The sequence below is a fragment of the Hypanus sabinus genome, chromosome 8 (assembly GCF_030144855.1).
Source record: "Hypanus sabinus isolate sHypSab1 chromosome 8, sHypSab1.hap1, whole genome shotgun sequence".
Lineage (NCBI taxonomy): Eukaryota > Metazoa > Chordata > Chondrichthyes > Myliobatiformes > Dasyatidae > Hypanus > Hypanus sabinus.
In genome coordinates this window covers 134,330,380-134,346,701 of record NC_082713.1, presented here as the reverse complement: position 1 = coordinate 134,346,701, position 16,322 = coordinate 134,330,380, and the positions used below count along the sequence as shown (strand labels likewise).

The 16,322-nt window shown below is 40.9% G+C and overlaps 1 protein-coding gene across 3 annotated transcripts in view; it reads right to left on the bottom strand.

The window, feature by feature from the left end:
• Nucleotides 1-2,373: 2,373 nt before the first annotated feature.
• The window catches only part of pot1 (protection of telomeres 1 homolog), a 358,923-nt gene continuing 344,974 nt past the window's right edge, over nt 2,374-16,322 (bottom strand). For all 3 annotated transcript variants that reach the window (XM_059977893.1, XM_059977894.1, XM_059977895.1), the window contains 3 exons: nt 14,840-14,934; nt 9,658-9,763; nt 2,374-7,296 (listed from right to left, as the gene is read on the bottom strand). In XM_059977893.1, coding sequence (XP_059833876.1) covers nt 7,181-7,296; nt 9,658-9,763; nt 14,840-14,934 — 317 coding nt within the window. In that variant the 3' untranslated portion in view covers nt 2,374-7,180. The remainder of the gene's footprint in view (nt 7,297-9,657; nt 9,764-14,839; nt 14,935-16,322) is intronic.

The following is a 16,322-nucleotide window of genomic DNA, read 5'->3' as shown; positions in this document are numbered from 1 at the left end:
CTAGAATCCTGCACTTACCCACACAGCGGGGAAAATTACAGTGGTCAATTAACCTGCCAATCTGTCAGTGGTGAACCAAATCCAGCTCAGCTGGTTCAGGAGCAATAAACACAAGTCCCTCAAGTATCCAGGTGATCTGAAATAACCTCTCTGCCATCGTTAACTAATTACCTGTATAATTACATCAACAGTTTTGCTTATCTCCATTCTGCCAACCTTCCTCATGCTTGTTAATGCCAGTACTGGAAGGAAGCATTCGATTCCAAAGCTCATGTGGTGATCCTCCATAAATTCATGGTCATTCAAGCTCTACTGCTTATACACCAAATATGATCAAGTCTCATTCATCCACCAAATTCTCATTGTTTTCAAATCTCTCCATATTACCTTGCTTCCTGTACTCTGTACTCTTTCAGCACTGTAATCTACTCCATGTTCTCTGCTGCCTTCCAAATCGAAACAGTTGTACATTACCAAATTTCTTCATTCCAGCATTAGCAGTCCTATTCCTATATCCTAAATTTGGAATTTCCCCTGTAAATATCCCTGCTTTTCTCCCTTCTTTCAGCATGCTTCTCAAAACCTACTCTGACAATTTTCTTTTAGATGACCTGTCCTTACAGCACTTAATCTGGCATCATGTCAAATATTGTTAGGTAATCATGCTTTTGAAAAGCTTTAGGCATTTTACATTGCAGATGTTTCTAATCTTAAGTTATTGTCATGAAGATATTATTAAGATGTTCATCAAGAAAATGTACATGCATTTTTTGTTTTGTAAATTGCAATCAAGCTGGACAATGCAACCTTCCCTGGAATACTTAAAACATCAGTTAAAAATGTACTAAAAGATAATCAACTTGATTCCTTCTGTCTTCACAGACGCTTACTGATCTGCTGAGTTTATCACCTTTGCTGTTTATTTCAGATTTTCAACACCTGCACCAATTTAGCTTTTCTTTGACTCGTTAACAATGTTCCCAAAACTTAATCCATCTTATCCTTGGGAACGGCTGTGGATGACCTGATTTCCTTGCTCTTCTCTGGGAAGAAACTAGCTTTCTTATGAGAATGATAAACCTCCACCTGAAGAACTTTCATTCAATGTCTTGTAAACTCTATTACTGCAGTTACAGGGTGAATTCACTGCTAATTGAGTATATTCGGTCTAGATTGACACTCACATTGTCTGGTCTCTTTGAACCTTTTAAACCAAGTGAAATGCTTACACTGTTGCCTGGATCTGGCTGTTAAACTATTGCTACCTCAAATGGTTACAATTTACAATCAACTTTCAGCTCACAACCCCCCCCCCCCCCCCCCCCCGGAAGAATCCAATGACTCTGATCTCAGTCTCGGAGGCTGGCGTCAGGCTGTCTTTCAAGAGGGTGAACCTTTGCCAGGCAGCAGGGCCCAATGGGAGTACCTGGTAAGGCTCTGAAAACTTGTGTCAACTAACTGTGGGGATGCTCAAAGACATTTTCAAGCTCTCACTGCTACAGTCGGAAGTTCCAACACTGCTTCAAAGGGGCAGCAATTACTTAGACCAGTGCCCAAGAGCAGCGTGAGCTGCCTCAATGATTACTGTCCGGTAGCACTCATATCTATGGTGATGAAATACTTTGGTCATGGCTAGAATCAACTCCTGTTTCAGCAAGGACCTGGACACACTGCGATTTGCTTATCGCCACAATAGGTCTACAGCAGATGTAATCTCAAAGGATCTCCACACAGCCTTGGATCACCAGGACAATGCAAATACCTACGTCAGGATGCTGTTTATTGACTATAGGTCAGCATTCCTACAACATATTGATGGAGCTATGAAGGAGGCAAGACAGTGGCTACGTTTCAGTTTGATAAGATTTGGTTTGTTAACTAAAGCACTTGAAAACTTCTACAAATATACTGTGGAGAGCAATAAGCATTGCCATCTGGTATGGGGGGAGGCGGGGGGTGATTGCACAAAATTGAACTAAGTTGCAGAAACTTGTAAAATTAGTCAGTTCCATCATGAGTACTAGTCTCAGTAGTATCCAAGACATCCTCAAGGAGCAGTGCCTTAGGAAGGCAGCGTCCATCATTAAGGACCCCCACCACCCAGAACGTGCCCACTTCACACTGTTACCATCGGGAAGGAGATACAGAAGTCTGATGGCACACACTCAGCGATTTAGGAACAGCTACTTCCTGTCTGTCATCCAATTGAACCCATGCACTCACAAACAAGAGAAAATCTACTACCTTTTTCACTATTTCATTATTTATTTAAACTATATATATATATATATATATATATATATATATATATATATATATATATATTTATATACACACACACACACACACTGTAATACAAATTTTCTTCTCTGTATTTATTTATAATGCATTCCGTTGCACTGCTGCTGTAAAGTTAACAAATTTCACAATACCTGCAGGTGATACTAAACCTGATTCTGATCCCACCAACCTAAGATAAATGTCAAAACCCACATTTCCAAATACCCACTGGTAACAACTTAAGTTCGAAGTCGGTCCTCAGTGGTAATGTTCTCACAGCAGCTTCAAAATGTCTGTGTGAAATCCAATATAAAGGGGACAGGAAAAGCTCAGTCATAAAACAGTCTAACCCTCGTCAAACTTGCCAAACAACATAAATTAAAATCAAACATTATGAATTAAAAGCTATTAAAATTCAAATTGTAAGAATATAACATATATATATATATATATATACATACATACATACACACACATTATATTTCAATATTAAAAAAAGGTAAAAATGCCACTTAAGAACATAATTTTTTTTTAAGAAATCTCACTGAAGTTAATAAGTTCAAAATGAGAATTACTTAACACTTAACTCACATGAAACACTCAAATGGTCTATTCTGGTGCAAGGTTCAATATGAAGATTCACCAGCATAAGTGCAGAGGATTATTGCAAAATTACCCTTCATTGCTGAATTATGGAGCCCAATATCAGAGTACAGATATGAAATCGTCAGCTAATCTGACACACATCCACACAGGAATGCTGATCTTGCTTCCATTTACACCATTATATACTGGCAGTTCAGCACAGAGCTGCAGGCTGGCAAAATCTGGCCGAGTAATATTCTGTTTGAAAGACAACTTCTAATTTTGCAGGGAGGAATTGGACATCTAACACAGAAGTGCTGAAAGCAATAAAACTGCAGGAAGACTCAAGAGTGAGGTCAAATTTTAGTAACAACCACCAATTATATCCATTGGAAACTCAATTAAGTTGATAGTCTGAATTACTAGTGTATTAAAAATGTTTATTTCTTTCCTTTCACACAACCGTAATAAGGAAGAATTTGCTTGCTTTGTGAAGAGCTGATGTTCTCCTTCGAAGATTCTGTCATCTGAATCTGTGGAAGTCATAGCCACAGAGGATGTGGAGGCTACATCACTGGGTGTATTTAAGGCAACGATTGATAGGTTCTTGGTGGTAAGGCGGTTGAGGGTTAGAGGGAGAAGGTGAGAGAATGGGGTTGAGAGTAGAAGGTCAGCTATAATTGATGGTGGAGCAGACTTTGTGGGCCAAATGTCCTCATTCTGCTCCTGTGGTCTCTGCCATTTAAAACTGAATGAAGCAAATCATACACTGTGGGAACATCCAGGATGTAATATGGTGTCCTATTTTAATCACTATCAGCCTGGTTATAGTACTGATGTCTAACGATAAAATGTTTTCTCCAAGTTACATGAGGAGGATATTGAGATTAGACCAACTGGATGGTTGCATTTGGCACTATCCCTGTGCAAAACCTGTCAAGTTTTCTTAAACAAACACAAATTCACATGTTCTCCCTTGCTTCTGTGGGAAGACGTTTAAGTGTGACTGTTTATTTAGAGATACACCGCAGAACAGGTCCTTTCAGCCCAACCCACCGCACTGCCCAGCAACCCACCTATTTACACTAGGCTAATCACAGGACAATTTACAATGAGCAATTAACCTACTAAATAGTACATCTTCGAATTGTGGGAAAACACTGAAGTATCCAGCAGAAACCCGTGGTGCACGTACAAACTCCTTACAGACAGTACCAGAATTGAATGCCCAATAGCAAAATGTCCCTTTTATGTTTTATAACTCCAGAAGCTAATCGAAAGAAAAACACAGGAGACAGAATACTTTTCTACTCAGTTTTTTTTAAAAAGTGAAGTGTTCACATATGACATGGTGATATAATAATGTTGCATTAACCACAAGCAACCATGGCACAGAGTTCAGTCCTGAGGACAGAGGCACCTTCACGAACTTTCTGAGACCCGATGACCTTATGATTTCAGCCTCTGAGACCGACGTGAGAGCATCCTTCAGGCGGGCAAATCCACTGACGCATCCAACCCATGATGAAATGGCGCAGCAGACTCGATGGGCCAAACAGCCTAATTCTGCACCTATGCCTTACAGTGCTATTTTTGAGTCACGTTCTCTGCACGTACATCTCACTTGCTTCCTCTCTTTATAGCTGTCAGATTTTAATTTATTGCTTACATCACTGATGACGTTGCCTCCCTTTTATGCCTGTAGTATTTCTGTGCAGTTTTAATGGATGTCTCGGTGTCCACTGGGTTAGCACTTAGAGAGCCAAAGAGTCATACAGCATGGAAACAGCCCCCTTGGCCTAATTGGTCAAGGCGAACCAAGATTCCTATCTATGCTAGCCCCATTTCTCTGTGTTTGGCCCGTATCCCTCCTTTCCTTTCCATGTACCTATCCAAATGTTTATTAAATGTTGTTAATGTACCTGCCTTAACCTCTTCCTCTGGCAGCTCATTCCATATCTTCAAACCTTCTGGTGTAAATGTTGTCCCTCAGGTTCTCATTAATTCTTTCCCCTCACTTAACTACAGTCGGCCTTCCTTATCCGCAAGGGATTGGTTCCGGGATCCCTCGCGGATACCAAAATTTGCGGATGCTGAAATCCCTTATTCAACCTGTCTCAATGCGGAGGATCTTAGTACCCAGCAGAACCCCAGACCTTATTTAACCAGTCTCAGTGCAGTGGACATTAGGACCCAGTGGCAGAGATCTGAATCCGCAGTGTTTCTGTTCACAAACGTAATCACGATCGCCATTGAAAATAAGGTGGAAATAATAAAGCAATCAGAAAGAGGTGAAACGCCATTGGTCATTGGAAAAGCGTTAGGCTACAGTCGGTCAACGATCGGAAAAATTTTAATGGATAAAGTGAGAAAGGCTGTGCCCTGATGAAAGCAACAATTATTACTAAGCAATAATTGTAGCCTTATTGGGTTTTGGGGTTTTTGATCCTCACATCAACCCGGCACGGTGGAGAGCGTGCTCGATAGCGGTCTGTCACTGGATTGAACTCCGGAAGAAGTTCCTGAGCCCGGCACTGAAACATACATTCTTAAGTGTTTTATATGCATAGAACGGTAAAATACATACTATATACTAAGACAAACTTTTGACTGATGCTAAATAATACAGATGTATCTGTTCCGACTTACTGAGTAAGAGAACTTCCAATTTTTTTCGATCCCGATCCACAATAACCCACGCACATCCTCCCGTATACTTTAAATCATCTCTAGATTACTTACAATACCTAATGCAATATAAATGCTATGTAAAATAGTTATATTGCATTGCTTAGGGAATAATGACAAGAAAAAAGGTCTGTACATGCTCGAAAAACAAGTGCTGGAAGAGCACTTCCGGGTTTTCGCGATTTGCGGTTGGTTGAATTCGCGCATGCGGAATTCGCGGATAAGGAGGGCTGACTGTATATCCTTGATTTCTTGATTCTGCAGCTCTGGGAAAAAGATTGTGCGCACTCACCCTATCTAGGTCCCTCATGATTTTATACGCCTCTGTAAAATTCTTATTCTCCTACATTCCAATGAATAATTTCTCCAATATGGTGAAATACAATTACCGGGCTGGAGCGTGCTGCTCAGGGGTAGTATTACTGCCCCAAAGAGAGCAACAAATTGCTTCTAAATGACATCTCTCTATGCAACAAGCGCAGTCACCTGCCCCCTGGTGGCCAGTCAGCTGCAAACTGCAGTCACTGTGTATTTGGCTGGTTTGGTCTTTGCTGCCCAGATATTGGAAACTGCACTTCTCTGGATGTAATTTCATGGTTTAAATTCCTTTTCAGTCCGTTTCAAGGCTTTTAAAATAGATAAAAAAAAAGAAACAAAATCTGAAATTCAATTCTATGTAGCAAAACAAACTGTGAAATTCAACGTCAGGCTATGGAACTTTTATATACAAACGTATCTATACATACAGGACATGTCATGAAGTCATCTGAAGTTGCTACAGTTCATCAATATTGCAAGGTATCCTAACTTCTAAAGAACTCGGACATCTTACAAAGTTGCTTAACAAATTTGCAGGAAGGTGCCTCAGTTGCCACAATTTGACTGAATATGGGCTGCATGAAATGTACAGTGTCTTTTCAGCACAAACAGAATTAGTGACAGGATAAAGCCAGTGTAAACTGTATTAAAATACAATGGTGTGCGTCATAAAGGAGCATAAAACAATCCTTATAAAGCGAAGAATCCAGAACAAATCTCTAAATGACAGCTACAAGAGATAATACAGGTGCTGAGGGAGAAAGTTTAAAACATCTTTCAGGAATAAACATTACTGTTTTATGATTAGCGAGAAACTGAACCAATTGTCTAAAGTGAACATGTAGTTACTGAGCTAGCCAGCAACCACTTACGTTTAAAAAGTTTGGCAGTGAAGCTAAGCTTTATGATGAACCATGGCTTTTTATCATAATCTGTCTGTCTTCAGTAGTTCTATAAAAAGGATCCATTCTTAATGATACTTGGCAGCGGACAATGATGCACTTACGTGGAGAGAAACTCAACCATAAGGTAATGTCACAAACAGGAGAAAATCGGCAGGTGCTGGGAATCCAAGCAGCACACACAAAATGCTGGTGGTATCTATCTATCATAGATGCTGCCTTACAGATTATAATGGTTTGATGTTCATCCATTATCCTAGTTAAGGAAATAATGTACAGAAATCTGAAAGCAATAGTAACCGCCCCTAACCGATGAAGGATGAAGATATCTTTAATACACGAAGAAATACTAAAATACTTCAGGGCTCACTCTCGGTAAAGTTGGTTCAGGATGTGTTCATGAAATGTTAGATGCCTTCAAATCCTGCAAATGTGGTATCGAAAAGTTGATAGCACGTCTTCTCCTCCGAGCCTTCCCCGACGTAATAGGACTTGAGGCAGCATTCTAGCCATGGAGAGCCTTCTGCAGGTATACAGGTAACAAGGGTGTCAGCATGCTTAGCACTGATTTGGTAACATGGTCTGACTAACATTTATCAGGCAGGGCAATTAAAAAATCATTGCAATTAAGTAATTACTTGGAGCATTTTTTTTATAAAAAAAAGTAACAAAGAGAGAGAGGGTAAGGGGACGAGAGAAGGGAGGTAAGAGAATTGATAAAGTGGAGCAACAGGAAGAATGAAGCAATGGGAGAGCACGAGAGGAGAAAATCAGTTTGTGTGAGGGAAGGCGAAGGGAAGACTGGGAGCGTGGGGAGGGCAGGAAAGGATGCAGGTCTGTGGGAGGAGAGAGAGAGAGAGAATATGGGGGAGTGGGAAAGCATATGGGAGAAAGGAAGACTCTGCAGGAGAGTTTATCCCAGGCCTGCACTCTCTAAGGTTAAGAGTATACAAGCATAGGACACAACTCTGGAGACAATCTTGTGAACCCTCTCTCCATGTTGAGAGTAGGGGAGATCCAAACAAGAGGACATGAGTTGAGAGTTAGGGGGCAAAAGTTTAAGGGTAACACGAGCAGGAACTTCTTTACTCAGAGAGTGGTAGCTGTGTGGAACAAGCTTCCAGTAGAAGTGGTAGAGGCAGGTTTGATATTGTCATTTAAAGTAAAATTGGATAGGTATATGGACAGGAAAGGAATGGAGGGCTATGGGCTGAGTGCAGGTCGGTGGGACTAGGTGAGAGTAAGTGTTCGGCAAGGACCAGAAGGGCCAAGATGGCTGTGATTGTTAAATGGTTATTGAAATAAAGGCCTAGAAGGTGTGCCTTCCTGCTTGCCTGTTCAGTTGTTCCTTCAGTATTTTGTTTACAAGGATATCCAGACGTTTCTGAACACCAACACCTTTTAATTACTTAACTAAAAATATAGTACGGAACAGGCTCTTTCCAGCCCAAGTCACATATCTAACCATAGCCTAATCACAGAACAATTTACAATGATTAATTAACCTACTAACCGGTACGTCTTTGGACTGTGGGAGGAAACCGGAGCCCCCAGAGGAAGCTCACGTGTTCATAGACAGGACGTGCAATCTCCTTACCGATGGCACTGGAACTGAATTCCAAACTCCGAGCTGTAATAACATTGTACTGCTCTTTTTCTTTTTAAAAACTTGGCCTTTCTATTTTTCCAACCAATGGCCTTTTATTTTTCCACACTGTATTCTGTTAGCCATATCCTAGCTGACTCACACAATCTGTCTCTGCTGAGACCTCTTTGCTTCCTTTTATTAACCCACAAAGCCACCAAGCTTTCTATCAATCACAAATTTGGATGTACTGCACTGTGGTTCCCACAACCAAATGTTCAAATCATCAATATAGAGTGTGAGCAGCTGGGGCCTTGCAACGATCCCAGTCTCCCACTCCGGTATCAGTCTCCTAAACTGAAAGTAACTTGTTAACCATTTTCTCTCTGTTAACTAATCCTCTGTAGATTTCCACCATTATCACGTGCTTTAATTTCTTTAGTCATTTATATCTACAAGATTAAGGGAGGGAAGTTCCGAGGAGACATCAGGGGTAAGTTGTTGTTTTGTTTTGTTTTTTTACACAAAGGGTTGTGGGTGCCTGGAATGACTTGCCAGGGATGGTGGTGGAGGCTAAACCATTAGGGGTATTTAAGAGCCTCTTGGACAGGCACATGGATGAAAGAAAAATGGAGGGTTATGGGGTAGTGTGGGGTTAGTACTTTATTTTAAGGATTATATGGGTTGGCACAACATGGAGGGCTGAAGGGCCTGTACTGTGCTGTAGTGTTCTATGCTTCTATCTCTTGTGTGGCACTTTATCAAAGGCTTTTCTAAATGTTCATCACAAAAACTGCCTCTCCCTTACCTATTCCTTAAGTTAGAATTTCAAAACAAAAATTAAACAGATCTGACAAGCGTCTATGGGAAATCTTAGATATCCAATGTGGACTCTGACCAATCCTATTATTACTTTTCTGACAACAAAGGATTCAGACATACTAATTTCCAAATGACATAAAGTTCAAGGCTGCTGCAATTCAACAGGTTTACTTCCTGCAGCTGGACCTTCTCAGCAAAGTTCCTTCATAATCCCTGAAGTTGATGGCTTTGTCCACAGGTGAGTTGGTAATGATTAGAATGTGGAGGGCACAGTCACTCAGCTACGATTTCCATTGAAGCACGGGAATTACGCTTAGTTTGTATTGTGCTAAAATGCCGTATCTTCTCTGAAATTTTGTGTGTACGTGTGTGCACAAGATATAAATTCTATTGGATTCTGCCAGGAATTTCTCCCTCCCCCACCCCTACTCCACTGTGAGAATTAATTAATAAGTGTACACTCTATAGCCCTCTTACCGGGATCTGTCTTTGGAGGACACAAGGTACTCATTATTTTTGTTAGCTTTTCCTGAAGTACTTCACTGATCACAATGTCAGCTGCAGGAATCCCAAAGAATCGTTCCTGCAAGTACAGATGAGGCACATTTAGTTGGACTCCTATTACCTGCTGAGTCCTCAAGCTTAATTATCAACCACACCGGACTTTAAAAAAAAACGTCCTTTCTGATGTTGCTCTGAGCAAATCAGGTTCTATGATGAGTAGTAACACACACGGAAGGCACAGATGTTTGGTGCTGACATTTATTACTTTAGATCGACTCACAAGGAATATTGGAATCTGTAATCACTGCAGCCAGACAGCATGGTCTGGGTTGAAAAACTTAAACCAGCTGTTGAAATCACTTGAGATTATTCTAGGAAGCATAGAAATGTTTTGTTTTGTTTTGTTTTTTACACAGGAAAATAAATCAACTTTATCAAATTTTTGAGGAACTTGGTTTAGCTAATGAGAGTGATCATACATTGTGTCTTATAGTCACCTGGTCTTATGAAGAAGTGAAAAAGACTCTTTGGAAACTTTGGTCCACGAATGCTTAAACTGGAGAAAGAACACTAAGAATATTTTTATTACACCCTCTCAGAAATCCCTTTATGATAGTAACCTCCCTGTTTGCTGGAGAAATTGTGAAAATCAAAATGCAAATCATTATCATATTTTTTGGGACTGCCCTGTAATCAAAAACTATTGGAGGGGGATACACAATGCCCTACAAGACATCTTTAAATGTGAAATACCCTTGGAGAGTAAGACCATATATTTTGGATATATACCTCAAGAATTTACTAGGAAATGGTTATCACAGGAGAGCCCAACTTTAAATACATGGATGAAAATTACAATGGACATTTACAAAATGGAGAAGATAACAGCATCTATTAATCATAAGCTGGAACAATTTGATTCATACTGGGAAAAATGGTTTAACTACATAATGCCTCATAGGCCTGATTTTATTCTCACAAATCAATGAATCTGTTGTAAAAAAAAAAGATCACTCCCTACTTGTACATAGTTCTTTCCTTTTGCTTGTTTTTTTCTTTCCACTCTTTTCTGTAAGTGTATACCCCAGATAAATACTTTGTGGAGATTTTGTGATATATATGATATATACGTACAATGTCTGAAATACATCTTATGGAAATGTTTGATGAACTTCAATAAAAAAATAAATTACAAAAAAAGAATGGCATGGAGGATCTCAAGACCATGCTTCAGGAGCTTAGAGAAGCCCAGTGTAAATCAAGGAAGCATGTATTAGTAGGGTCAAGGACAGATTCCACCTTGCTGTTATATGAGTATTGGAAGATGTCAAGATCCCACGGGGTTGCAGAATTAGTGTGACTGGGCGTGTGTCCATAAAAAGACTCAGCGTTCAACAGGTCAACACAAGACATAAACGTGAGCCTGCTAACTTCAAGCCACATAAATATAATGTTTATTGTTATAAATATACTTGGAAATTTTTCTAGCACCAGAAAGGTGATCCACCACTACTGGATCAATTAATATTAAATCTTCCTGCTTTTATTCTCTCATCAATTGCCTGTTCTCTATATTGTCCACAAACTAGAAGACCCCAGTTTGTGATGCTTGTTCATACTACCGGACCCGGACTTCTGAGGTCGAGAGAGTAGAAGTTCCCCAGTGCAACGGCTTCTCCACTTTAAAATCACTCCCGCACAGAATTCCTGTCATCATCAGACCTGATGGACAACCACCATATTGTCCACATTCCCCTTCAAAAACACTCCAACAAAGAAGGGACTTCGGGCCCTCTTTGCAAATGATATGGATGAGCTTCTTTGGAAGTATTTCACTTCTAAACTTTAAATAATCAACATGGCTTCAGTGGAAAATCACCATTGAATTCGCTGCATTTCACAAACATTACCTTTTGTGTAGTATTCTCATGACAGACAGTTTGCTCTTGTTCCAGTTCAGTCAGAGTGAAGCTTGATGATGCCAGGCCAGTAACTGGCCGTGCATCAGTGATTTAAAAAAAATATTATCCTAATTCATATAAATAATGAATGAGTAACAGATGATCACAGGCAATAAATAGAGTGCTGAAGATTCAGAATTTACAGCTTCACTTGATAGTCTGAAGTGGATTAGTGCTTTGCATCTCCCTCTGATCCACCTGCTGATGATGGAAGTAACAGAGAGTCCTGCTCCACAAAATACTTCTACAGAGCAAAAGTTTTTAATGAGTACAGCTATTTGAAGAGTTTTGGGTATTGCACTTAAGTTCAGTAGTCAATGTTTATCATTTAACTTTTAAATTAATCATTGGTTTCTTTCACAGTGGTAAAGTTTCTGCTTGCTTGTGTCAGTTGCAGGTTAATAGTGGGGATTCGAACAACAACACACACAAAATGCTGGGGGAACACAGCAGGCCAGGCAGCATCTATAGGGAGAAGCACTGTCGACGTTTCAGGCCGAGACCCTTCGTCAGTTAGTGGGGATGATGTGTTTAGAGTTTTTTGCTGGATAAATACAAGGGGGGGGGGGGGGGGTGGAGTTGTTGGTACACTGTGTATGGAGCTGGCAGCTTAGTTTCCTGAAATAATGCTTCCATATCTTGTGAAATTCAAGGGTTTTGGTCATGAATAAATTAGGCAAAGTGGAAGAACAAAAAGCAATTTTCCTATACGAGGTGGGTGTTTGAATAGTGAATATTCATCATTTTGTGCCGTGACGTATGACATGGGTGATCACAGTCTTTGGCCATGATTGTTCTTGGAAAATTCTTCTACTGAAGTGGTTTGCCATTGCCTTCTTGTGGGCGGTGTCTTTACAAGATGGATGACGCTAGCTATCGATACTCTTCAATGATTGTCTGCCTGGCGTCAGGACTTGAGATATGCACCAGCTCTTCACATGGCCACTCATCAGCTGCTCTCATGGCTTCATGTGACCTGATGGTTGCGGGTGGGCTAGAAGGTGCTATACTTTCCCCAGGGGTGACCTGCAAGCTAGTGGAGGGAAGGAGCATCTTACACCTCCTTTGGTAAAGGCATACCTCCACCCCGCCAGCCAAAGATTAAAAGACTTGTTAACATGTTAAACTACTTTAAGTATGAATAGTTGTTGGAATAAGATTTTAATAAGTAGACTTACGCTGGTCTAAGATAATGGGAGGGCAGGTTGCAGTTTTGTAGTAGAGAATGCGGGACAGTGAATAAAACCATCTTGAACAAACACATCATCGGGGAAACACCTCAACCTTGAACCCTCTATCTCAGTTATTGAGCCAGAGACACTGACACATCAGGATAGGAGAAGAAATTCTGGATAGAATTACTGAGAATGCAGCTATTGATGGGTATTAAAACAGATTCAGGAGGATGAGGCACTACTGTTAGGGAAACAGGCTGCAGAGATTTACGTGATGACACTCTGCCTATTCTACAGACAGTATTTATTCATTATCTGAGGAGCACAAAGGGATGGACTACAGGGCGATCAGCCACTAGGCCACTGTGACGTGGAAGGTTATCCAGGAAGTAAGTTGAGTTGGGTAACAGTGGAGGGAGCAAATTATTCATGTGGCAGTTAACGAGGATTCTATACCTAGGGCCCAGTCACTGCTCGCTACAGGCAACAATCCTGAAAAGTGCCTTGCTCATGAGGTAGGGTAATGGACGTCTCCCAGAGAAGATCATAGAAAGGGGAGGAGAAACACTAGCTATACTGGCCCATGTTGGAATAAACGATGGAGGACGTCACAGGAACTTTGACAAGGAGGGAATAAATCCACACATCATAGTCCCTATTGGAATAATTAACCTAGAGAGGAATGGGATGGGGTGGTTTGATGAAAATATAGTTATAAAGCAACACCCTGAAGGTAATCACCTTCGACTCATTCCTTGACACGCTCAGATTTACAGAGAATGAATTTGACAAGTGGTGGAACATCTGGGAAATTTTTCAGGTGACTTTTCTTCTCCTCTCATGACATAGAAAGAGGCCTTTCAGCCCAATCGGGCTGTATCAGCTCTCCAGAACAGTTGGAAAACACCTGCCCCAGATGGTGTACTTAGAATCTGTGCAAATTAGCATGGATATTAATAATTCATTGAATGGGCAAATAGTTCGTGAAAAAGGTTCATGAAAACAAGGCGGCGCAAGTTGGTCAGAAAAGGAAGGTCATCTGTTACTTAGAAGGTCTCGGTTGGGTAAAGGAACAAAGGGATTTGCAGTTCAAATACACCAAGGACTCAGAGTCTGCTACAGATTGGTTTGGTCATAAGAAAAGACAAGTGCTAACCTTTATTTCTCAGTGAAAACTACCCTGAACATTATTTGGCCCACAGGCCAGGATACTGGGTGAAGTTCTGGTTGCTATTTTATTTCAGGTATGTAGAGGCAATGAAGAGGATGCTGTTCAGCGTTGCCCACCGTCTTTAGGAAAAAAACATGGTCATGCACCTCTCCCCTTGGGTCATTGCTAAGGTATCTGGATTTCACGGATCACAGTTCCTTCCCCTGACCAATAGGCGGATGCAACACGAAATATGGCTGCTACTTCCCAGAGTGGTGGCCCAATTTTAAACAGATATGATTGCTGGCCAACAATGCACCATGAGGTGTGAAATGGTCTCTGCTTGCGTCCATCAAAGACCCATTCTGCAAGACTATTCAGGCATTTTCAAGCCTGATACTTGTTCAGCATCCCAAAATCCTGTTTGGCCACAGTAGTTATTCCTAAAATTGTCGTTAAAGGGAGGGAAGTAGCACAATTCATCTGTGAATTCCTGCTCACCAATAACTTCTCATTTGACCTTCATTTGTTTTTTTTTTACAAAGTGGCTGATCCTGAACCATTTTTGGATGGATGTCTGTAACCAGTATTCATGATACTACATCTAGTAGTTGTGGACCATGTCATCACTCTCTGAAGTGCAATGGACATCACTGCACTCTATGAGACCGCAGTCACACAGGTCCAGACCTGATTAGTGACTGGGTGGGCGATGGCCTCCGAAAGTCACATTCATTCAGTTCCATTCCCCACAGACCTGCTGGCAGCACTTAACTTCCCATCTGATGTCTCTGAGCCACAGTTTGGCAAATTGCTTGACACGTCTACCGTTAGTACTTGTAGTTTATCCACAACTAAGACTGACTTACCGCTTCATCCCACAAAAATGCATCCAGTGATCCCGTTCCATCATCCAGTGTAAACTTCAAGACGAAAACATAATGTAGCCTTTGGATGCCTAAAACTGACGCAGAGACTGCATGTTAATATGGACCAGATTCTGCTTGAGTTTGGGTGTGTGGTCAGGAAGACTGATGCACCCACCTCGCTATAATCTGGAATGGTTTACATGAAGGTACTTCAATGACAGCTGGAAAAACATAGACAAAATACAGGAGAAGGGTAGCAGTGACCTAGCAAAGACAGGTTGGACTGAATGGTCTCCTACTGTGTAGTGAAACCATTCAAACTGCCCAAAAGTAGGATTGCATTAACTTCTGCCAGCAGGTGTTATGAACTATTGTATTCTTTTGATTCCTGTTAACAAAATGAAATCACACCTTCATAGTGAGACCTTGGCAAAAAATTGGTCCCACAATTTTCAGACCTCCCAGTATGAATGGGATAAACTTCCTGTTTCCATGGAAGTGGATGCTGGTCATATCAAACATGGTAGAAGATTTGAGGGAGATAGATAGTGGCGAGATGGAACAGGGAAAGAGGTGTTCGATCAAGCAAGAAACAGTAACTGGTCAAGGCCTAGTGTTCAGGGAACATCAAAGGTACGGGGAATAGAGTGAGATGATTCTATAGTTAGAAAATAATAAGAATGAAAGCAGATGAAGTGAGTCTGAACAATGGAACAGGGAATTAGAGGAAAGATGCAGTCAATGATGCTCATTACTGTTCAAAGATAAAAAAAAAAGAGGGATATTTTGCTACAGGATAAATCTTGTCAGATTAATCAAGGGCCAGTCAGTGACAAGGTTTGGGCATGGAATTACAGCAATGAACAAGTTGGATTTGGGAGCATCTTTAAGGATTTTGGAAAATAAAGGAAGGCAGGGAAATTAATGGTGTCTCTGATCACAAGATTGAATAGGACGAAGTCACTCCCAGGAGATGGAAGATATTAGTGAGATGAGTTAATATGAGCACCAGGAAGGGAAATTAAGCAAGTCAAATGGTATTCATTTAAGTGATAAAGATTATGTGAGCTCTGATTGAGTTTCCACAACAGTACCTTTAAGATGGCTTCTTTTTTCCTTAAATGTGGTTTTCTCTTCACAGTAGTTAATCACGTTCCCAACCATTACTCTTCTCTATTTCGTACTTTTTCTTCCGTCCCTTTCCCTCTAGCTAGAATATGGATCCTCACGTCCCACTTCACCAGCTTCCACATTCAATGGACCATCCTGCGAAATACTGCCACCTCCAGTGGGATTCCTTTAGCAGGTATATTATCACATCCCCTGTCTGAAATGACTATTCCCTCCATGACTCCCTGGTCCCCCCATTCATCTCTACTCTCCTTCTTACGCCCTATTCATTTATCATTTGACTTGTTCCCTCCCCACCAGTCAGAGACCCTAACAACCCTTCCAGGTGAAGGGGCAGTTCACTTAGACTTCT